Source organism: Scyliorhinus torazame, chromosome 22, assembly GCF_047496885.1.
Source record: "Scyliorhinus torazame isolate Kashiwa2021f chromosome 22, sScyTor2.1, whole genome shotgun sequence".
NCBI lineage: Eukaryota > Metazoa > Chordata > Chondrichthyes > Carcharhiniformes > Scyliorhinidae > Scyliorhinus > Scyliorhinus torazame.
This window is the reverse complement of record NC_092728.1, coordinates 113,108,828-113,133,405: the sequence shown is the minus strand read 5'-3', so window position 1 is coordinate 113,133,405 and position 24,578 is coordinate 113,108,828. Positions and strand designations below refer to the sequence as shown.

Genomic DNA, 24,578 nt, shown 5'->3' with positions numbered 1-24,578 from the left:
CTTCTTCGTAATCCTTGGCTCTTCCCCCCAAAACAAACGGCATGATTAGCTTATCAACTGTGTTTAAAAAGGCTGTGGGGATGTAGATGGGGAAGGATTGGAACAGGAAGAGGAACCTGGGCAGTACGTTCACGTTTTGGGAGTGTGCCCCAACTCTGCACAGCCTTTTTTACTTCCTTCAGATAATGTCAGGTTCCACTTGTGCATCCATGTCCAGTCGTGGGCTATTGGGATCCCCAGGTCTGGGCCAGTTTGAACGGCAGTCCCCCAGCTCTGCTCTTCCCCCTTGGTTCACAGGGAAGATTTTGCTCTTTCTTGGGTTCAGCTTGTAACCTGAGAATGTCCGAACTCCCTCAGGAGGTTCGTTATTCCTTCCGCGCTGGCCAGGGGGTCACCTGCATAGAGTGAGACTCTGCATTCTCTGTCTCCCTTTTGGATATTTCGCCAGCTGGCATCGGAGAATTTTGCTATACATTTGGATAATTGAAGTTCCCAATTTTAATTGCTCTATAATTCTTCCACCTCTCTGATTTCTTTGTAAATTTGTTCTTCTACATCCCTTCCACGAGTTGGTGGTCTCTATACTACACCAATCATTGTTATGGCACCTTTTTCATTGCTTGCCTCGAGCCAGAGAGATTTTGTCCTTGACCCCTCTGCAACATCCTCCCGCTCCAGCGCTGTAATCAATTCTGCCACTCCAGCCCCACCCTTTTCTTCCTCCCCGTCTCTCCTAAACACCTTGTACCCTGGAATATTTAATATCAAGATCTGCCCTTCTTTGAGCCAGGTCTCTGTTATAGCAATAACATTATAATATCATTTGCCAACCTGTGCCTGTAGTTTACCATCCATTTTAACCACACTCTATGTATTCACATCTATGAGCAGGAATTTGAGCCTTCATTTGCTGTGGCCGTAAGTGGCGATGAGGATACAAAATCCCGTGCGAGGCTGGTGGGATTTCCCGGAGCAATGGGCCCTGTTCCCACGAGTGACGTAACAAGGTTCTCACTGCGAAAGTTTGGGAACCTCATTTGTATGTATTTAAATATCATTAGCGGGCCTCCCTGCTGTAACCTCCCCCATGCTGAAAGATCCGCCCCAGCAGCGTGTTACATCACATCGGTGAGCTTTATAACTGGCTTTCGAAAAACAGGGAACTGGCGAGCTCACTTCTGATGGGTATTCAGAGGAATGTGTGCAGTTCACCACTGGCCATGTGATAAATGCACAATTGTTATAAATTATATTTCACATTTGTGGCAGTAATATTATTAAAAACACTGGTACATACAGGCAGTGTGTATGCTAAAGCTATAATTAAAGAGTCATAAATGGTGCGGTAATCATTAATTCCAACCACTTACTTGGTTATAAATAAAGGGCTAATGGAATTGTGTTTTGATTGCTGGAGATTCCCTCGAGTATAGATAATTTATGTGGTGTTTAGTCCTAGCTAAGCAGGTCATGTAACTTAGTGGATACAGATGATGCAATTAATAGGAGGAGCCAGGTCTGCCTGTAGCTTTGCAGTCAGCTAGAATATTTTAAATTGAACAGCAGTTTGATGTAGGACTTGAGTCTGACAAGATTAGTAAGTTTCTGTATGACACCTAGGCTGGTGGAGTGGCAGATAGTGTTGAGGATTGTCAGAAGATACAGCAAGACAGATAGGTTGGAGACTTGGGCAGAGAAATGGCAAATGGAATTTAATCCGGACAAATGTGAGGTAATGCATTTTGGTAGGTCTAACACAGAGGGGGAATATACTGTAAATGGTAAAACTCTTAGGAATATAGAAAGTAAGAGAGATCTGGGCCTGCAGGTCCACAGATCTTTGAAAGTGGCAACACAAGTGGACAAGGTAGTCAAGAAAGTATACGGAATGCTTGCCTTCATTGGACGGCGCATCGAATATAAAATTGGCAAGTCATGTTGCAGTTGTATAGAACCTTGGTAAGGCCGCACTTAGAATATTGCGCACAATTCTGGTCACCACACTACCAGGAGGATGTGGAGGCTTTGGAGAGGGTGCAGAGGAGGTTTACCAGGATGTTGCCTGGTCTGGGGGGTGTTAGCTATGTGGAGAGGCTGAATAGAGTCGGACTGCTTTCATAAGAAAGACGGAGGTTGATGGGTGACCTGACAGAGGTCTACAAGATAATGAGGGGCATGGATAGAGTGGATGGGCAGGCACTCTTTCCCAGGGTGGAGGGGTCAGTCACCAGGAGGCATAGGTTTAGAGGAGATGTGCGAGGCAGGTTTTTTACGCAGAGGGTGGTGAGTGCCTGGAACGCGTTGCCAGGGGAGGTTGTGGAAGCAGGTACATTAATGCTGTTCAGAAGGCATCTTGACAAACACATGGATAGGATGGGTATAGAGGGATACGGCACAAGGAAGTGCTGAGGGTTTGGCAAAGGTTGGTATCATGACCAGCACAGGCTTGGAGGGCCGAAGGGCCTGTTCCTGTGCTGCATTGTTCTTTGTGAGACAGAAGTGCGCTGCATCTGTTCTTGAAAGGGTCTCTCTTTAAATGCAGAAGACCAGGGGCGGGATTCTCCGACCCCTGCCGGGTCGGAAAATCGACGGGAGCTGGCGCGAATCCACCCCCGCCGGTTGCCGAATTCTCCGGCACCGGATATTCGGCGGGGGCGGGAATCGCGCCGGTCGGCGGGCCCCCCCTGGCGATTCTCCGGCCCGCGATGGGCCGAAGTCCTGCTGCTGGAATGCCAGTCCCGCCGGCGAGAATCAAAGCACCTCTCTTACCGGCGAGACTAGGCGTCACAGGCGGGCTCCGGGGTCCTGGGGGGGTGAGGGGTGATCTGGCCCCGGGGGGGTGCCCCCACGGTGGCCTGGCCCACGATCGGGGCCCACAGGCGGGCCTGTGCCGTGGGGGCACTCTTTTCCCTCCGCCTCGGCCACAGCCTACGCGATGGCCGACGCGTAAGAGGCACCCCCCTCTGTGCATGCGCGGGGTTGACGTCAGCGGCCGCTGATGCTCCCGTGCATGCGCGGACATCTGCCGCCCGGCGAAGTCCTTTCGGCCCCAGATGGCGTGGCGCCAAAGGCCTTCCGCCCCAGCCGGTGGAGCGGAAACCACTCCAGCGCGGGCCTAGCCCCTCACGGTGAGGGCTTGGCCCCTAAATCCGCACCTTTGGGGCGGCCCGACGCACAGTGGTTCACACCGCTCCATCCCACCGGGAACCCCCGCCCCGCCGGAGTAGGGGAGAATCCCGGCCAATAAGTAAACCTGTTGAGTTTAGTGTTATGACACCCTGGTCTGGGGCGTGGTCAATTCAAGCCCCACTTGACCCAGAGTCACAACACAATTGAAATTAAGAAATTCTTAGAAAAACACCCAAAGTATTTGGTCTTTGGCTGCCCAGTAACTAGTCACCAGGTTTGTAAATGTAAATACAATTAAGTTTATTAATATCAATAACCATGATTAAATCTGCAGCAAATACAACAGGTTAACTGTTATCTAATTCCTAACCCTCCCACTTAAACTTGCCCCACCCTCCACGCACACACACACACTCAAAACAGATAAACACAGAGGTGAAAAGAGGGGTGAAAAATAAGGATAAGAGTTTTTGTTTTAGATAGTTGTTTGTAGCACACCTTTCTTCAATTTAGGCTTTCAATTTGAGGTTTTCTGTTTCCAGTCTGTAATGCCTTTCACTGTAGATTCATTCAGGTCCCCATCCTATCCCCCAAACCCCACCTAATTTGCACATGTTTGGACACTAACGGGGAATTTATCATGGCCAATCCACCTAACCTGCGCACCTTTGGACTGTGGGAGGAAACCGGAGCACCCGGAGGAAACCTATGTAGAGATGGGGAGAAATTACAAATTCCACACAGTCACCATGAAATGATCCATACCTTCATGTGCACAAATTTACCGATAATTTAAGGGTGGCGGACAAATATAAGGATTAAAAAAGAAACCTACAAAGAAATTAATTTATTACATTCCAATTCAAAACACACAATGACATGAAAAACCGGTTTCAGATGTAAAGCAAGGTTTATTTCAAAAGCATTGGGTTATTAGGGGTTTTAGACATTTAAATGCTGGTTGGACCACAGCTAGAGTATTGTGTGCAGCTCTGGAATCCACGTTATAGGAGAGATGTGATAACTGGAAAGGGGGCAGCGGAGATTTACCAGGATGTTGCCTGGGCGGGAGAGTTTTAGTTATGAAGAGAGATTGGATAGACTGGGGTTGTTTTCCTTGCAGCAGAGGAGACTGAGGGGGGACAGGATTGAGATGTATAAAATTATGAGGGGCACAGATAGAGGAGACAGGAAGAAACCTTTCCCCTTGGTGGAGGGGTCAGTGACCAGGGGGCAGAGATTTAAGGTGAGGGGCAGGAGGGTTAGAGGGGATGTGAACCCTTTTCACCCAGAGGGGGGTGGGAGTCTGGAACTCGCTGCCTGAAAGGGGGGTGGAGGCAGAGACCCTCAGAACATTTCAGAAGTATTTAGATGTGCTCTTGTGATCCCAGGGCTGACAAGGCCAAGCGCTGGGAAAGGGGATTAGAATAGTTAGGTGGTTGTTTCTGATTGGCGCAGACTCGATGGGCCGAGTCTGTTGTATGAATCTATGACTCTATTTTGCAGAGACCAGGGTTGTAACTTGTTTGCTGAGCTGGGTTAAATGCTGCAATTATTTATCAGGCCAGTGGAGAGCTTCTTAATCTAAGTTTTAAGATGTGCTCCCGGTATGTAGCTTCCTCTATTAAACATGCACTGGGTTCCTTGCCATGATTTGGAATGTGTGGCCCTGGAACCCATTTCCTAGTAACGATCACACAGTCTATTTTTAAAACCGGCCTTAGTTTTTTCTGTTTGTCTCTATGTTTTTATGATCATTCATTTGGAACAACACATTCACACACCAACTGAGCTTTCACTTCAATCAATTTAAATTATCACCAGATAGCCAATACTCAATATTTCTGAACATATCAAATTGGTTGGAGATATGTTACATGCCTTCTTTTTCATATCATAGGAAAAGGAATGATCATTTAATTGATGCAATGCAGGAATATACTGCTGGGACCAAGGACAGATTCTGTTCTCTTTCAGACACAGCAGAGTGTGCAGCAACTTAGTTTTATTGGATTTCCTCCATTTCCTGCTTGAGAGTTGATCTTTGGAAGAAGTAAGATAAAGGAGGCTGCCAGGCTGCAATGGTAGAAGCTGTGCACGTAACTGTAATCCCATTCCTATTCAGAAAAGAAAAAGCGAGCCTGTATCAGTTGCCCCAAAACTTATTTTCTATTACACAGTTTATAAACAAATAATTCATTTGCTCAGCATATTAACAGCATTTTGGATTTATATAGCATATTTCATAGGATCATGTGTCATGGTCAAGATGTGAAACATTTAAAAAATCATCTGCTGGACTACTTTATAAAGGTTTTTTTTGTGTTTTTCAAAATAGCCAATGGCAGAGCAGAAAAAAAAAGCTCCAGCTGGTCACTTGATACCTAGCAGCAGTTTCAAAGTAACACTGGCTCCATGGACGGTTCCAGGCACCTTCGAACAAGGGCAAGTCTTCACAGATCTTAATCTCCCCTAATGCTGCTAATGGCCTGAACATTAACTGTTCTAACTCAAGAAGACGGCTTCATTTAGTTATTGAAACCAAAAGGTAAACGAATCCTGACTCCGATTAAACATCCAAAGATTCCAGTCATGGGAATTTACATCCTCTGTTCAATATTGAGGAGGTATGTCACATCACCTCCCCGTAGCTGCACGGTAATATTGTCTGCTGGAACTGAACTAAGGCAGTTACTGTTTGACCTCCAACAGGAACAGTACTCCAGCCAACAGCATGTGCTGTCTAGCATCAAGCCAGTGGCAACAGAAAGAATTCTGGCTCACATTAATCCGACCAACCACTGGAACTGGCGAACCCGTTCCCCCAGATTTACTCACTCTGTGGGCGTGATCGAACGGCCTCGTCGTGCCTGACTCGATGACACAACAAGGGCGTTAAATCACGCGCAGGCCGCTTGCGAGATTTACAAATCTCAGAATGCCTCACGAGATCTAATGAGATCTCGCGAGACACGTTGCGAACTGGATTTCACCCTGACTGAGCGAGATCCAGATTTACAATTTAAATGAGCAGTTAGACTCCAGGGACCTGGGAGGCCTCACCATGGAGTTGTTTACATGGACCAGGCGTAACGGCACCTGGGATGTGGGGGGGGGGGGGGGTCTCCCAGGCCATCGGAAGTCTTGGGTGGTCGGGTTCTAGGCAGGGTGGTAACCTCGCACTCCCAATGCTGCCTGGCACCTTGGCCCTGCCAACCGGGCACCCTGGCAGTGCCATCATGGTACTGCCAGGATTCCCCGTGGGTACTGCCAGAGTGCCAGGCTGGCAGTGCCATGGTGCCTGGGTGCCAGGTTGCCCATGTCAAGGATCGGGCCTGGTGGTTCCCTGCCATTATGCGGTGGGGTAGGTTAGGACGTTGAGGGGGGTGGGGTCTGGAGGCTGCGATGAGTGGGGGCGGGGGGGTCGAGAGATCGGGGCAGCATTTAAAAATGTCACCCTGATCTCTTCCTGCAGGGAATGAATTGTGAAACAGGCATCGTGGCTGCTGAGGGAGAGAGAGGGGATGTAGGACACTGAGAGGAGCGACTGTGGGCTGCCGGCCCGGACACGGGCCAGGCTGGCTGGGGTGGGGGGCCCCTGCCAGGGACATTGGGAGGGTTGAGGACGAACAAGCCGAGCAGCCTGGGTCCCCCCCCCCCCCCCCCCCCCCCCCCCCCGCCTCGGGGGGACCCCCCACCCCCACCTGACTGGGACAGTATCCAGGCACAAACCGCCATTACCGCGGCTATCTTGCTGCGCACTCCACTGACCACCCGCCTCGGCTCCTGGTTCTGCAGTGACACTGACCAAAGAACAGAGAACAAAGAAATGACAGCCCAGGAACAGGCCCTTCGGCCCTCCCAGCCTGCGCCGATCCAGATCCTTTATCTAAACCTGTCGCCTATTTTCCAAGAATCTACTTCCCTCTGTTCCCCGCCCGTTCGTATATCTGTCTAGATGCATCTTAAATGATGCTGTCGTGCCCGCCTCTACCACCTCCGCTGGCAAAGCGTTCCAGGCACCCACCACCCTCTGCGTAAAAAACTTTCCACGCACATCTCCCTTAAACTTTCCCCCTCTCACCTTGAAATCGTGACCCCTTGTAATTGAGACCCCCACTCTTGGAAAAAGCTTGTTGCTATCCACCCTGTCCATACCTCTCATAATTTTGTAGACCTCAATCAGGTTCCCCCTCAATCTCTGGCTTTCCAACGAAAACAATCCTAATCTACTCAACCTTTCTTCATAGCTAGCACCCTCCATACCAGGCAACATCCTGGTGAACCTCCTCTGCACGCTCTCTAAAGAATCCACATCCTTCTGGTAATGGGGCGACCAGAACTGCACGCAGTATTCCAAATGTGGCCTAACCAAAGTCCTATACAACTGTAACATGACCTGCCGACTCTTGTACTCAATACCCCGTCCGATGAAGACAAGCATGCTGTATGCCTTCTTGACCACTCTATCAACCTGCGTTGCCACCTTCAGGGTACAATGGACCTGAACTCCCAGATCTCTCTGTACATCAATTTTTCCCAGGGCTTTTTCATTTACCGTATAGTCCGCTCTTGAATTAGATCTTCCAAAATGCATCACCTCGCATTTGCCTGGATTGAACTCCATCTGCCATTTCTCTGCCCAAGTCTCCAATCTATCTATATTTTGCTGTATTCTCTGACAGTCCTCCTCGCTATCTGCAACTCCACCAATTTTAGTATCATCTGCAGACTTGCTAATCAGACCACCTATACCTTTCGTCCAGATCATTTATGTATATCACAAACAACAGTGGTCCGAGCACGGATCCCTGTGGAAAACCACTAGTCACCTTTCTCCATTTTGAGACACTCCCTTCCACCACTACTCTCTGTCTCCTGTTGCCCAGCCTGTTCTTTATCCATCTAGCTAGTACACCCTGAACCCCATACGACTTCACATTTCCATCAACCTGCCGTGGGAAACTTTATCAAACGCCTTACTGAAGTCCATGTATATGACATCTACAGCCCTTCCCTCATCAATTAACTTTGCCACTTCCTCAAAGAATTCTATTAGGTTTGTAAGACATGACCTTCCCTGCACAAAACCATGCTGCCTATCACTGATAAGTCTATTTTCTTCCAAATGTGAATAGATCCTATCCCTCAGTATCTTCTCCAACAGTTTGCCTACCACTGACATCAAGCTCACAGGCCTATAATTCCCTGGATTATCCCTGCTACCCTTCTTAAACAAAGGGACAACATTAGCAATTCTCCAGTCCTCCGGGACCTCACCCGTGCTCAAGGAAGCTGCAAAGATATCTGTTAAGGCCCCAGCTATTTCGTCCCTCGCTTCCCTCAGTAACCTGGGATAGATCCCATCCGGACCTGGGGACGTGTTCACCTTAATGCCTTTTAGAATACCCAAAACTTCCCCCTTCCTTATGCCGACTTGACCTAGAGTATTTAAACATCCATCCCTAGCCTCAACATCCGTCATGTCCCTCTCCTTGTTGAATACCGATGCAAAGTACTCATTAAGAATCTCACCCATTGCAGGGAATACAGGACAGGGTGCTTTCAGGGGTGTGGGTCGGAGAGGGCAAGGTGTCAGAGATTTACCGAGAGATGAGGGAAGAGGGGGAGGAGTCGGTGGGCGAACTAAAAGGAAAGTGGGAAGAAGAACTAGGGGAGGAGATAGAGGAGGGTATGTGGGCTGATGCCCTAAGCAGGGTAAATTCCTCTTCCTCATGCGCCAGGCTTAGCCTGATTCAATTTAAGGTGCTACATAGAGCACACATAACGGGAGCAAGGTTGAGCAGGTTCTTTGGAGTGGAGGACAAATGTGGGAGGTGTGGCGGGAGCCCGGCAAACCACGCACATATGTTTTGGGCGTGCCCGGCACTGGAAGGGTATTGGAAGGGAGTGACGGCAGTGATTTCGCGGGTGGTGAAGGCCCGGGTCAAACCAGGCTGGGGGTTAGCTCTATTTGGAGTTGCGGAAGAGCCGGGAGTGCAGGAGGCGAAAGAGGCCGACGTTGTGGCCTTTGCGTCCCTAGTAGCCCGGCGCAGGATCCTACTCATGTGGAAGGAGGCGAAACCCCCCGGACTGGAGGCCTGGGTAAATGATATGGCATGGTTCATTAAACTGGAGCAGATAAAGTTTGCCCTGAGAGGATCGGCTCAAGGGTTCACCAGGCGGTGGCAGCCATTTCTCGACTACCTAGGGGAACGTTAGAGGGAAGACAGATGACCAGCAGCAGCAACCCAGGGGGGAGGGGGAGGGAGGGGGGGAAGGGGGGGGGAATAGTTTAGTTTAGGTCAAAGATAAAGGGGTTTTGTTACTTGTGTATTGTTAAAAATTTCTGTATTGTTATTGTTGCGTTTGCTTTGTAAGAGGGGAAAAATTGTTGTTTGGGAAAAAAATTTCAATAAAACATCTCACCCATTTCCTCTGACTCCACGCATAAATTCCCTCTTTTATCTGTGAGTGGGCCAATCCTTTCTCCAGTTACCCTCTTGCTCCTTATCACACGGCATGGTGATGGTTCGGGATAGGGCATCCGCGAAAAATCAGCTCCTTGCCCGGCGTATAGACGAGTTCGAAGTCATATCGGTGGAGACAAAGAAGAATTCGCTGCAGCCGAGGTGTCATGTCATTTAAATCCTTCTGGATTATGTGGACTAAAGGCCTGTGGTCTGTTTCCAGACCGTATACGTAGTCATGAAACTTGACTATTCCTGTCAGGAGACCCAGACACTCCTTTTCGATCTGGGCATACCATTGTTTGGTCGGAGTCATGGCCCTGGAGGCATATGCCACTGGAGCCCAGGACGAGGAATCGTCTCGCTGGAGGAGCACCGCCCCAATGCCGCCCTGGCTTGCGTCTGTGGATATCTTGGTATCCTTGGTTGGGTCAAAGAACGCCAGCACTGGGGCTGTGGTGAGCTTCGCCTTCAGCCCAAGCCACTCCGCTTGATGTGCGGGAAGCCACTGGAACATCTTTTAACGAGATGCCGGAGGGCCGTGGTGTGGGATGCCACGTTGGGAATGAATTTTCCGAGAAAATTTACCATCCCGAGGAAGCGGAGGACTGTCTTTTTGTCCTCTGGTGTCTTCATGGCATTGATTGCCAGCACCTTGTCGGCGTCAGGTTGCACACCTTGCTGTGAAATGTGGTCACCCAGAAACTTGATAGCGGACCGCCCACACGAGCATTTGGCCCTGTTGAGCTGGAGGCCATTTTCATGAATCCTCTGGAAAACCCGTTTGAGGCGAGCAATGTGATCCTTGGGCGTCGTGGACCATATGATCATGTCGTCCACATAGACTCGCACCCCCTCGATGGCCTCCATCATTTGCTCCATTATGCGATGAAATACTTCGGAAGCTGAGATGATACCAAAAGGCATGCGGTTGTAGCAATACCGGCCGAACGGAGTGTTAAACGTGCACAGCTTCCGACTGGACTCGTCCAGCTGTAACTGCCAGAAGCCATGGGAGGCGTCCAGCTTGGTAAAGAAATTGGCATGAGCCAACTCACAGGTCAATTCTTCACGCTTCGGGATCGGGTAATGCTCTCTCATGATGTTGCGATTCAGGTCTTTGGGATCGATGCCAGAGAGTTTCTTGATGCAGACCATGGAGCTGACCCAGTCTGTGGGTTCCGTGACCTTTGAGATGATGCCCTGGTCTTAGAGCTCTCGAAGCTGCGTTTTCAGACGATCCTTGAGGGGAGCCGGCACCCGGCGTGGTGCATGGATGACTGGGGTGGCATTCAGCTTGAGCAATATCTTGTAGCGATATGGGAGCGTGCCCATCCCATCAAACACACTGTGGTATTGTGAGAGAATGTCGTCTATCTCAGCCTGGAGTTTCGCATTGGGCGAGGCCGTCGCCGGTGTCGAGGACATGGCATGAACTCGCTGTACCAGATTTGGGAGTTTGCATGCGCGAGCACCGAGCAGGGATGCCTTGTCAGGCCGGATGATCTTGTACCTCAATGTCGCCTTGATTGCCTTGTGAGAGACACCTAGCTGACACGACCCACTGGCAGCTATGGCATTACCTTTGTAGTCAAGGAGCTGGCAGGCTGGTGAAGAATGCTAGGTTGGTGACGGATGTTGTCGAGGTCCGACTGTGATATGAGGTTCGCAGACCCGCCGGTGTCCAATTTAAATCGGATGCGAGACTGGTTGACCGTGATGACGGCACACCACTCGTCATCTGGGTCCACACTGAGGATCGAAAGGCGGTTGGTAGGCACGGTAGAGACCAACTCGTGTGTGGTGATGATGCCCACCCGATATGGAGACTCGAGGCAGTCAGCATCGGGGTCCGTTGGGCTGTCTGGATCAGAATCCTGCATGCCTTGCTGTACGCAGTGGACACGTCTGCGCTGCAGCTGGGATCGCTGGCTGTTTGGTGGAGCGGACCTGCAGAAGGCCGCGTAATGCCCAGGCTTTCCACACTGGAGACATCGCCTGCCTTTGGCTGGACATTGCCGCTTTAAATGGGCGGAGCCACGATTCGGACACGTCATGACGCTATCGTCAGCACGTTCTGTGCGCCATCGCGCATGCGCAGTGCGGTCGGCCGACGTTCGCGTATGCACCTCAGGGTCTTCGGCCTCATCGTCCACCCGGTCGTGGTGCGCATGCGTGGGGACCCGAGAAAAGCGCGTGAAGCGGCCACTCTCCTCGATGCTCAGGCCTTGCATTTTCGCTATGGGCTGAACCCTTTCTGCCTCGTGGGAGGCCAGATTTGCAGCTTCTGCCGCCCTGATGCGGGAGTAGCGATTTCTGGCATGCTCGTGGACAACGCACATTTCGATGGCGACGGAGAGGGTCAACTGTTCGATTTTGAGGAGCTGCTCCCCCAGGGAGTCGGACTGGATCCCGAAAACGATCTGATCCCGGATCATGGAATCAGTCGTCGAATCAAAATTACATGACTGCGCTAGGATGCGGAGATGGGTCAAGAAGGATGGAAAAGGTTCATCCTTACCCTGAAGCCTCTGTTGGAAGATGCACCGTTCAAAGCTCTCATTCACCTCAATGTTGCAGTGGCTGTCGAATTTCAGCAGAACTGTCTTGAACTTTGTCTTGTCTTCGCCATCGGCAAATGTGAGCGAGTTATAGATGTGGATGGCGTGATCCCCTGCAGTCGACAGGAACAGCGCGATCTTCCTGGCATCCGATGCTGCCTCGCGGTCGGAGGCCTCGGTGTACAGCAGGAACTTTTGTTTGAAGACTTTCCAGTTGGCGCCGAGGTTGCCGGAGATCCGGAGTTGCGAAGGAGGCTGGATCTTGTCCATGCCGCTGGATGGCTGCTTGCTGGGCGTTGCAGATTCACTCGAGGTAGGTTCGTTAGGATTAATAGCACTCTGGTACCATGATGTGTTAAATAAGTTGGTTCAACGTTGACTGCAACTGGATGCAGTGAAACTAGAAACAGGCTTCTGACACAGGAGATGGTCCAACACGGTTTTATTGAGCTTGCTGATTGCTGTACAGAGTCTGCTGTGAGTTGACACTCCATCAATCTAACTGATAACCTCCTACTGGCCTGACCAGACTAACTCTCTACCTCATGGTGATAGTGCTCACTGGCTTGTGCACTCTTACTATCTCAGTAGCTGTGTCCTGTAGGGAGAGGGAGAGTCTTAATGCCCTGTGTGCTTTATAGTGGTGGTGTCCTGTCTGGTGATTGCTTGTTATGTGTCGTGTGTGTTCATTGGTTATCCTGTGTGTCAATCACTGCCTGTCTGCATCTCATTATATACATGAGTGGATATTATGACAGAGGGAGAATTCAGACTGCCCAATTCACCTAACAGCAGGGGTAGGATTTTCTGACCCCCCCCCCCCGACGTGAATCCCGCCCCTGCTGGCTGCCGTATTCTCTGGCACCAGGGTTTTGGCGGGGGCGGGAATAGCGCCGCGCCTGTTGGCGGATGCTGACAGCGGGCCCCCCCGGCGATTCTCCGGCCCGCGATGGGCCGAGTGGCCGCCCGTTTTCGGCGGGTCCCGCCGGCGGGACCTGGCTCCACAGGCGGCCTGCAGAGTCCTCGGGGGGGCGCGGGGGGATCTGGCCCCGGGGGGTGCCCCCACGGTGGCCTGGCCCGCGATCGGGGCCCTCCGCACCCGGCCTCTGTCAACCTCCGCCATGGCCGGTGCGGAAAAGAACCCTCCTGCGCACCTTTGGGGAGGATTCCGCACCTTTGGGGTGGCCCAACGCCGGAGAGGCCCAACGCCGGAGTGGCACGCTCCACCGGTTCGCGGAGAATCCCGCCCCGTCTTTCGGGACTTGTGGGAGGAAACCGGAGCACCCGGAGGAAACCCACGCAGACACGGGGAGAGCGTGCAGACTCCACACAGACAGTGACCCAAGCCGGGAATCGAACCTGGGACCCTGGTGCTGTGAAGCAATAGTGCTGACCACTGTGCTACCTTGCCTCCTGTGAAATGCATCTAATGGAATTATATTGTTTTTAAAATAAGGAGACCAAAACTGTACATAGTATTCCAAACATGGCCTCACAAAGACCTTGTATAGCTTCGGTAAAATTTCCAAACTTTTATATTCCAACCCCATTGGTTTTTACTGCGGAGTTAGATCAAGGGAATATGGCAATGAATGAAGAGATGAGCAATGAGATAAATGCAGTTAACATTTTAAAAAAGGTATGTATTGAATAAACTAAACAGACCCAAAGAGGATAGAGCCCTTGCTCCGGTTGGATTACAGCCATGTATTTTAAAAGAATCCAGGAAAATGATAACCAAGATACTACGACACATATTTAATAGTTTGTTAGAAAACACTGATTGTTAGAGGAGTGGTGGACAGTTAATGTAATTCCTGTATTTAAGAGGGACATCAGAGCATGCCCAGGGAATTATAGACCAATCACAACATCAGTTGTCTGAGAAGTAGAATCCCTACTAAAGAAGAGAATAAAAGGACATCTAGAAATGAGAAATATAATAATGAATAGTCAGCATGGATTTCAAAAAAGAAAATCTTGTTGACCAACTTTATTGAATATTTTGAGGAGGTAACAGAGAGTAGACAGTGGTAATGCAGTAGATGTAATTTACCTGGTTTTTCAAAAGGCCTTTGATTAAGTGTTCCATAATAGACTAATGAAGGTCAGAGAATGTGGGACTCGGGACAAGTGACAGAATGGTTGTTAGCTGGCTTCAAGGCAGAAAGCAGAGGGTGTGGGTAAAGAGTGGCTGGGAGTGGTGTACCACAAAGAACAATACTGAGGCCGCTGCTGTTCACAATTTACTTTAACGATTGGACTTTAGAATCAAAATCTAAATTTGCGGATGACACCAAATTGGGGGGATAGTCAATACTATACAGGACAGGAATAAACTTGTAGAATAAGCAAATAATTGGAAATGAAGTTCAATGCAAATTCACTGGATAGTACATCTTGTAGGAAGAATAAAGAGATCACTTATTACCTGGGATTTGCACGTTTAAGTGGGCGAGAGGAACAAAGAGATCTCAGAGTGCAAATACACCAATCAGTAAATGTTGCGACACAGGTTAGCAAGGCATACTTCTCGGAGGAAAGAATTTAGAAGAGGTTATGCTCAACCTGTTTCGAAGCTTTGTTGGGCTACACTTAGAAGACTACGTGCAGTTCTGATGGTCATATTACAAAGCTGATATCGCGGCACTGTTGTAGGTGCAGAGAAGGATGATACAAGAAATGTGTGGACATTCATATCAGAAAATAATTGACAGGCTGTGTCTCTATTCTCTTGAAAAAGACTGAAGGATGACCTAATAGAGAATTTTAAAGTATGTGGAGTGAATGTAGAGAGCATTTTTCCTCTTTTTCACCTCAAAATCCAATAAGTAATTCAGAAAAAAAGAGCGAGACTGTGGAACTCACTATCACGGGATGTGGTTAATAGAGATTGCATTTAAGCTAGCTTGAAAGTTAGACAAAGAGGGAGAAGGGAACTGAGGGTTATGGTTGTAGATTTAAATGGGAAAATTGGAAGGCTAGTTCTGCCGAATGGCCTGATTCTGTGTAGTGTATTCTATGTAATCCTTTATTTGTTCATGTGAGCATTGCTGGCTGGGCCAGCATTTATTGCACAACGCTGTGTAAGAGTCAAGCACATTGCTGTGGGCCTGGAGTCACATGTAGGCCATCCAGGTAAGATATAGAATTTACAGTGCAGAAGGAGGCCATTGAGCCCATCGAGTCTGCACCGGCCCTTGGATAGAGCACCCTACCCAAGCCCACACCTCCACCCTATCTCCATAACCCAGTAACCCCACCCAACACTAAGGGCAATTTTGGGCACTAAGGGCATTTATCATGGCCAATCCACCAAACCTGCACATCTTTGAACTGTGTGGGGAAACCGGAGCACCCGGAGGAAACCCACACACACACGGGGAGGATGTGCAGACTCCGCACAGACAGTGACCCAAGCCGGGAATCGAACCTGAGACCCTGGAGCTGTGAAGCAATTATGCTAACCACTATGCTACCGTGCTGCCCAAGGATGTTAGATTTCCTTTCCTAAAGGAGATTCATGACCAGATGGGTTTTTAACGACAATCGACAATTGTTTCATGGTCATCATTAGACTTTCAATTCCAGATTTTTATTGAATTCAAATTTCACCATCTGCAGTGGCGGGATTTGAGCCCGGGGTCCCCAGAGCGTTACTCTGGGCCTCTGGATTACTAGTCCAGTGACAATGCTACTATGCCAACGCCTCCCTATGTAATCAGGAGCTGGTTTAGCACAATGAGCTAAACAGCTGGCTTGTAATGCAGAACAAGGCCAGCAGCGCGGGTTCAATTCCCGTACCAGCCTCCCCGAACAGGCGCCGAAATGTGGCGACTAGGGGCTTCTCACAGTAACTTCACTGAAGCCTACTTGTGACAAAAAGTGATTATTATTATCATTATAATCTCACTTTCAACCCGTGAGAGTTCACTCAGAAACATGGTGCTGAGCTTTTACAGATAGACATCTTCCTGAAGTTTTTGGAAAGGTGTTACGGGTTTGGGGATTGCGAAACAGGAAAGATGAATTGTTACAGTCTACTGGCTGTGTGCTGTTTGGCTATAGCATTTAGTGGCCCAATGCAGGACTCCACCTTCATTGGTCTGGCACCAGTTCAGCTGAGGAATGGTGAGGGGAAGGGAGACCTGAAAAGAGCTGAATGTTTCAATCAAATGATTAATTTGATAGGAAGCTCTGAGACTTTGTGATAATGACTCTCTCAGAAGGTGCCAATTATAAAAGGCAAAGAATTAACCTGTAAAATGAGGAAAAGGTACATCTGAAATCTGTCAGAAGAAAGTGATAAGATGTTCTTCCAATTGTTTATTGTCACAATGAAAATGAAAATGACTGCACTGTACCTCAAAGAAGAATCGTAGCATCAAGGCAAGTGCCCCGAAGCAGAAGCCCGGGCCTATCTGCTGGGTATAGATCCTCTTATCAGGATAAAGGCCTTTCTTATCTTTCATCTTTTTTAACTGTGAAATGAAAAGCAGCAGTTATTCAGCAATCTTCTTTATACTTGATTATGTTATCACTAACAGCAACAATTTTCTGCTCCAGAATTAAAATGTGTCTCCTTTTCTCACATCAACAATGTAAATTGACCTGCTAGTGACCGGTCAATTCCAGCCCCACAGGCACCGGTCAATTCCAGCCCCACAGGCCCCGGCCAATTCCAGCCCCACAGACCCCGGTCAACTCCAGCACCACAGACCCCGGTCAACTCCAGCTCCACAGACCCCGGTCAATTCCAGCCCCACAGACCCCGGTCAACTCCAGCCCCACAGACCCCGGTCAACTCCAGCCCCACAGACCCCGGTCAACTCCAGCCCCACAGACCCCGGTCAATTCCAGCTCCACAGGCCCCGGTCAACTCCAGCTCCACAGGCCCCGGTCAATTCCAGCCCCACAGACCCCGGTCAATTCCAGCCCCACAGACCCCGGTCAATTCCAGCCCCACAGGCCCTGGTCAATTCCAGCCCCACAGGCCCGGTCAATCCCCGTCCCACAAGCCCCGGTCAATTCCAGCCCCACAGGCCCCGGTCAATTCCAGCCCCACAGACCCCGGTCAATTCCAGCCCCACAGGCCCCGGTCAATTCCAGCCCCACAGGCCCCGGTCAATTCCAGCCCCACAGGCCCTGGTCAATTCCAGCCCCACAAGCCCCGGTCAATTCCAGCCCCACAGGCCCTGGTCAACTCCAGGCCCACAGGCCCCGGTCAACTCCAGGCCCACAGACCCCGGTCAACTCCAGCCCCACAGGCCCCGGTCAACTCCAGCCCCACAGGCCCCGGTCAATTCCAGCCCCACAGGCCCCAGTCAATCCCAGTCCCACAGGCCCCGGTCAACTCCATCCCCACAGGCCCCGGTCAACTCCAGGCCCACAGATCCTGGTCAATTCCAGCCCCACAGGCCCTGGTCAATTCCAGCCCCACAGGCCCCGGTCAACCCCAGCCCCACAGACCCCGGTCAATTCCAGCCCCACAGGCCCCGGTCAATTCCAGCCCCACAGACCCCGGTTAACTCCAGGCCCACAGGCCCTGGTCAATTCCAGCCCCACAGGCCCTGGTCAATTCCAGCCCCACAGGCCCCGGTCAACTCCAGCCCCACAGACCCTGGTCAATTCCAGCCCCACAGGCCCCGGTCAATTCCAGCCCCACAGACCCCGGTCAACTCCAGGCCCACAGGCCCTGGTCAATTCCAGCCCCACAGGCCCCGGTCAATTCCAGCCCCACAGGCCCCGGTCAATTCCAGCCCCACCGGCCCCGGTCAACTCCAGCCCCACAGGCCCCGGTCAATTCCAGCCCCACAGGCCCCGGAGTGCCAACTCAAGTGGATTAACCAATAATTAGCATAAAAATTCCATGGCTGCCCAACAATTTACAGTCACCAGGTTTGTAAGTTGAAACACAATTACCGTGTATTTATAACAGATGAAATTTGCAGCAATTTTTGCTGGATGAAAAGCAAGCTAACCTATAAGTTCATAAGATATAGGAGCAAAATTAGGCCATTCGACCCATTGAGTCTGCTCCGGCAGTCTATCATGGCTGATATGTTCCTCATCTGCTCCCGACAATGTTACAGACTAAGAGCTGGATTGTAAAATCAGACAGAGCCTCTCCTCCCTGGAGCACATGACCTCGGAACGGGAGTCGGCAATTTAGCCTCCCGAGCCTCACACCTTCAATGTGATGATGGCTGATCCCATCCCGGCCTCAACTCCACCGTCCTGCCCGTTCTCCATAACCCTTCAACCCATTACCAATTAAAAATCTGTCTAACTCCTCCTTAAATTTACTCACTGTCCCAGTATGCACCGCACTCTGGGGTAGCGAATTCCACATGTTCACAACCCTTTGGGAGTAGTTTCTCCTCAAATCTGTTTTAAATTTGCTGTCTCTTATCCTGAGATTATGACCTCTGGTTTTAGAATGCACCACAACAACAAAGAACAAAGAAATGTACAGCACAGGAACAGGCCCTTCGGCCCTCCAAGCCCGTGCCGACCATGCTGCCCGACTAAACTACAATCTTCTACACCTCCTGGGTCCGTATCCTTCTATTCCCATCCTATTCATATATTTGTCAAGATGCCCCTTAAATGTCCCTATCGTCCCTGCTTCCACTACCTCCTCCGGTAGTGAGTTCCAGGCACCCACTACCCTCTGCGTAAAAAACTTGCCTCGTACATCTACTCTAAACCTTGCCCCTCTCACCTTAAACCTATGCCCCCTAGTAATTGACCCCTCTACCCTGGGGAAAAGCCTCTGACTATCCACTCTGTCTATGCCCCTCATAATTTTGTATACCTCTATCAGGTCGCCCCTCAACCTCCTTCGTTCCAGTGAGAACAAACCGAGTTTATTCAATCGCTCCTCATAGCTTATGCCCTCCATACCAGGCAACATTCTGGTAAATCTCTTCTGCACCCTCTCTAAAGCCTCCACATCCTTCTGGTAGTGTGGCGACCAGAATTGAACACTATACTCCAAGTGTGGCCTAACTAAGGTTCTATACAGCTGCAACATGACTTGCCAATTCTTATACTCAATGCCCCGGCCAATGAAGGCAAGCATGCCGTATGCCTTCTTGACTACCTTCTCCACCTGTGTTGCCCCTTTCAATGACCTGTGGACCTGTACTCCTAGATCTCTTTGACTTTCAATACTCTTGAGGGTTCTACCATTCACTGTATATTCCCTACCTGCATTAGCCCTTCCAAAATGCATTACCTCACATTTGTCCGGATTAAACTCCATCTGCCATCTCTCCGCCCAAGTCTCCAGACAATCTAAATCCTGCTGTATCCTCAGACAGTCCTCATCGCTATCCGCAATTCCACCAACCTTTGTGTCGTCTGCAAACTTACTGATCAGACCAGTTACATTTTCCTCCAAATCATTTATATATACTACAAACAGCAAAGGTCCCAACACTGATCCCTGTGGAACACCACTGGTCACAGCCCTCCAATTAGAAAAGCATCCCTCCATTGCTACCCTCTGCCTTCTATGGCCTAGCCAGTTCTGTATCCACCTTGCCAGTTCACCCCTGATCCCGTGTGACTTCACCTTTTGTACTAGTCTACCATGAGGGACCTTGTCAAAGGCCTTACTGAAGTCCATATAGACAACATCTACTGCCCTACCTGCATCAATCATCTTAGTGACCTCCTCGAAAAACTCTATCAAGTTAGTGAGACACGACCTCCCCTTCACAAAACCGTGCTGCCTCTCACTAATACGTCCATTTGCTTCCAAATAGGAGTAGATCCTGTCTCGAAGAATTCTCTCCAGTAATTTCCCTACCACTGAAGTAAGGCTCACCGGCCTGTAGTTCCCGGGATTATCCTTGCTACCCTTCTTAAACAGAGGAACAACATTGGCTATTCTCCAGTCCTCCGGGACATCCCCTGAAGACAGCGAGGATCCAAAGATTTCTGTCAAGGCCTCAGCAATTTCCTCTCCAGCCTCCTTCAGTATTCTGGGGTAGATCCCATCAGGCCCTGGGGACTTATCTACCTTAATATTTTTTAAGACACCCAAGAGGCAGCATCAGCTCCACGTCTACTTTATCCAGACCTTTTAGCATCGTGTACACCTCAATCAGATCTCCCCTCATTCTTCTAAACTCTCGAGAGTATCGGCCTAGAATGCTCAATCTCTCCTCATTCGACAAACCCCTCGTCACTGGAATCAATCCAGTGACCCTCCTCTGAACTGCCTCCAATGTCACTCCATCTTTCCTCAAATAACGGGACCAAAACTGTGCCCAATACTCCAGATGCAGTCTTACCAATGCCTTGTCCAGTTGTAACAACACTTCCTTACCTTCATCCTCAATTCCTTTTGTTATAAATGCCAACATTCCATTTGCTTTCCTTATAATCTGCTGCACCTGCTCGTTTTCTGTGACTCCTGCACAAGGACACCCAGGTCCCTCTGCCTCGGAGCTCCCCGAAGTCTCTCCCCATTTAGATAAGGAGTTACCTTTCTGTTTTTTCAACCAAAATGCATGACCTCACACTTATCCACGTTAAACTCCATCTGCCACATTTTGGCCCACTCTCCTAACCTATCTATGTACATTTGTAAGGTTCTTATTCCCTCATTGCAACTTACTGTCCCACCTATTTTTGTGTCATCTGCAAATTTGGCTACAGAACCTTCTATCCCTGTATCCAAGTCGTTAATATAGATTGTAAATAGCTGGGGCACCCACTAGTTACATCTTGCCATCCAGAAAAAGACCCATTTATCCCGACTCTTGTCTTCTATCCGTCAGCCAGTCTTCTATCCAAGATAATAAATTACCCCGAATCCCATGTGATCTCAGCTTGTGAATTAACCTTCTGTGCGGCACCTTATCAAACCCCGGAATCCAGGTATACTACATCTACAGGGTGTCCATTACCCACTTTGCTTGTTACATATTTAAGTTTCAAATACTAATCTTGGACCCACTCTTCTCTTCCTCAAACTGAATGTAAAATCCGATCATACAATGATTGCTGTGACCTCCGGCTGCCTTCACTGTGAATTTAGCAATGAATCCTACCTCATTGCACAATACAGGTCTAGTGTAACCTGCTCCAGAATGTGGCATTCTAAGAAACTAGCCCCCAAAATATTCTAAGAACTCCTTTTCCACACAAACTTTGCCCATCTGATTTTTCCAATCTACATGTAGAATTCCCCATGATTATCACTGTCCCTTTCTGACAAGCTCCCAATTGTCTCTTCTTTTATACTCTTTCCAACAGTGTAGTTATAATCAGAGAGCCTGTACATCACTCCCACAAGTGACTTCTTACTTTATCATTTCTCATCTAAACGCAAACTGCTTCTACAACCTGCCTTCCTGAACTTAGGTCATCCCTCTGTAATAGAACATTACAGCGCAGTACAGGCCCTTCGGCCTTCGATGTTACGCCGACCTGTGAAACCACTCTAAAGTCCATCTACACAATTCCCTTATCGTCCATATGTCTATCCAATGACCATTTGAATGCCCTTAGTGTTGGCGAGTCCACTACTGTTGCAGGCAGGGCATTCCACGCCCTTACTACTCTCTGAGTAAAGAACCTACCTCTGACATCTGTCTTAAAGCTATCTCCCCTCAATTTAAAGCTATGTCCCCTCGTGCTAGATATCATCATCCAAGGAAAAAGACTCTCACTGTCCACCCTATCCAATCCTCTGATCATCTTGTATGCCTCAATTAAGTCACCTCTTAACCTTCTTCTCTCTAACGAAAACAGCCTCAAGTCCCTCAGCCTTTCCTCATAAGATCTTCCCTCCATACCAGGCAACATTCTGGTAAATCTCCTCTGCACCCTTTCCAATGCTTCCACATCCTTCCTATAATGCAGCGTCCAGAATTGCACACAATACTCCAAATGCGGCCGCACCAGAGTTTTGTACAGCTGCAACATGACCTCATGGCTCCGAAACTCAATCCCTCTACCAATAAAAGCTAACACACCTTACGCCTTCTTAACAACCCTCTCAACCTGGGTGGCAACTTTCAGGGATCTGTGTACATGGACACCGAGATCTCTCTGCTCATCCACACTGCCAAGAATCTTACCATTAGCCCAGTACTCTGTCTTCCTGTTATTCCTTCCAAAATGAATCACCTCACACTTTTCTGCATCAAACTCCATTTGCCACCTCTCAGCCCAGCGCTGCAGCTTATCTATGTCCCTCTGTAACTTGTAACATCCTTCCGCACTGTCCACAACTCCACCAACTTTAGTGTCATCTGCAAATTTACTCACCCATCCTTCAATGCCCTCCTCCAGGTCATTTATAAAAATGACAAACAGCAGTGGCCCCAAAACAGATCCTTGTGATACACCACTAGTAACTGGACTCCAGTCTGAACATTTCCCATCAACCACCACCCTTTGCCTTCCTCCAGCTAGCCAATTTCTGATCCAAACTGCTAAATCTCCCTGAAGCCCATGCTTCCGTATTTTCTGCAGTAGCCTACCGTGGGGAACCTTATCAAACGCTTTACTGAATGTGCTGATGCCACCATTAATTAACAGAGCAACCCCTCCACCTGTTCTCAACTTCCTGTCCTTCTTAAATGTCACATAACCTTCAGTATTCAGGTCTATATCATCCTGTAGCCGTGTCTCTGTAATAGCTATCGGACTGTGCTTATTTGCAATATCAGTTCACCTGTTTAGTTTTGAATGCTATTGCATTCAGATACAGAGCCTTAAGCTTTGTCCTTTTATTATTTTTGCAGCATCTCGAGGGTGGGCGCATGAGAGTGTGTGTGTGTGTGTGAAAGTGTGTGTGTGAGAGAGGTTGTGTGTGGGAGTGGGTCTGTGTGAGAAAGGGTGTGTGTGTGAGAGAGGGTGTGTGTGAGAGAGGGTGTGTGTGAGAGAGAGGGTGTGTGTGTGAGAGAGAGGGTGTGTGTGTGAGAGAGGATGTGTTTCTGCGAGAGTGTGTGTCTGAGGGAGGGTGTGTGTGAGTGTGTGTGTGTGTGTGTGTGTGTGTGTGAGAGAGAGAGGGTGTGTGTGTGAGAGAGAGGGTGTGTGTGTGTGAGAGAGGGTGTGTGTGAGGGAGGGTGTGTGTGTGTATATGTGTGTGTGTGAGAGAGAGAGGGTGTGTGTGTGAGAGAGTGGGTGTGTGAGAGAGGTTGCGTGTGTGTGAGAGAGGGTGTGTGTGTGAGAGAGGGTGTGTGTGAGAGTGTGTGTGTGTGAGAGTGGGTATGTGTGTGAAGGTGTGTGTGTGTGAGAGAGGGTGTGTGTGTGTGAGAGAGGGTGTGTGTGTGAGAGAGTGGGTGTGTGAGAGAGGGTGTGTGTAAGAGAGGGTGTGTGTGTGAGAGAGGGTGTGTGTGAGAGAGGGGGTGTGGTGTGTGTAAGAGAGGGTGTGTGTGTGAAAAGAGGGGTGTGTGTAAGAGAGGGTGTGTGTGTGAGAGAGGGTGTGTGTGAAAGAGGGTGTGTGAGAGAGAGAGAGGGTGTGTATATGAGAGAGGGTGTGTGTGTGAGAGTGTGTGTGTGTGAGAGTGTGTGTGTGTGAGGGAGTGTGTGCGTGTGTGAGAGAGCGTTTGTGTGTGTGAGAGAGGGGAGTGTGTGAGCGAGGGTGTGTGTGAGCGAGGGTGTGTGTGAGAGAGGGTGTGTGTGTGAGGGGTGTGTGTGAGAGAGGGTGTGTGTGAGAGAGGGTGTGTGTGAGATTGGGTGTGTGTGAGAGAGGGTGTGTGTGAGAGAGGGTGTGTGTGAGAGAGGGAGTGGGTGTGTGTGAAAGTGTGTGTGTGTGAGAGTGGGTGTGTGTGAGAGTGGGTGTGTGTGAGAGAGAGGGTGTGTGTGAGAGAGAGGGTGTGTGTGTGAGAGAGGGTGTGTGTGTAAGAGAGGGTGTGTGTGTGAGAGAGGGTGTGTATGAGAGAGGGTGTGTGTGTGAGAGAGGGTGGGTGTGTGTGAGAGAGGGTGTGTGTGTGAGAGAGGGTGTGTGAGAGAGGGTGTGTGTGTGAGAGAGGGTGTTGTGTGAGAGAGGGTGTGTGTGAGAGAGGGTGTGTGTGTGTGAGAGAGGGTGTGTGTGAGAGAGGTTGTGTGTGAACGAGGGTGTGTGCATGTGTGAGAGAGCGTTTGTGTGTGTGAGCGAGGGTGTGTGTGAGCGAGGGTGTGTGTGAGAGAGGGTGTGTGTGAGTGAGGGTGTGTGAGAGAGAGAGGGTGTGTGTGAGAGAGGGTGTGTGTGAGAGTGGGTGTGGTGTGAGAGAGGGTGTGTGTGAGAGAGAGGGTGTGTGTGAGAGAGAGGGTGTGTGTGTGAGAGAGGGTGTGTGTGTGAGAGAGGGTGTGTGTGTGAGAGAGGGTGTGTGTGAGAGAGGGTGTGTGTGAGATTGGGTGGTGTGTGAGAGAGGGTGTGTGTGAGAGAGGGTGTGTGTGAGAGAGGGGTGTG

General features: G+C 49.7%; 1 protein-coding gene across 1 annotated transcript in view; it reads right to left on the bottom strand.

Annotated features, from left to right (window-relative positions):
- Nucleotides 1-3,404: 3,404 nt before the first annotated feature.
- Nucleotides 3,405-24,578, bottom strand: part of mymk (myomaker, myoblast fusion factor) — a 92,809-nt gene continuing 71,635 nt past the window's right edge. The window contains exons 5-6 of the mRNA XM_072488962.1: nucleotides 16,525-16,641; nucleotides 3,405-5,246 (exon numbers count right to left, since the gene is read on the bottom strand). Of these exons, the coding sequence (XP_072345063.1) occupies nucleotides 5,103-5,246; nucleotides 16,525-16,641 (261 nt within the window). The 3' untranslated portion in view covers nucleotides 3,405-5,102. The remainder of the gene's footprint in view (nucleotides 5,247-16,524; nucleotides 16,642-24,578) is intronic.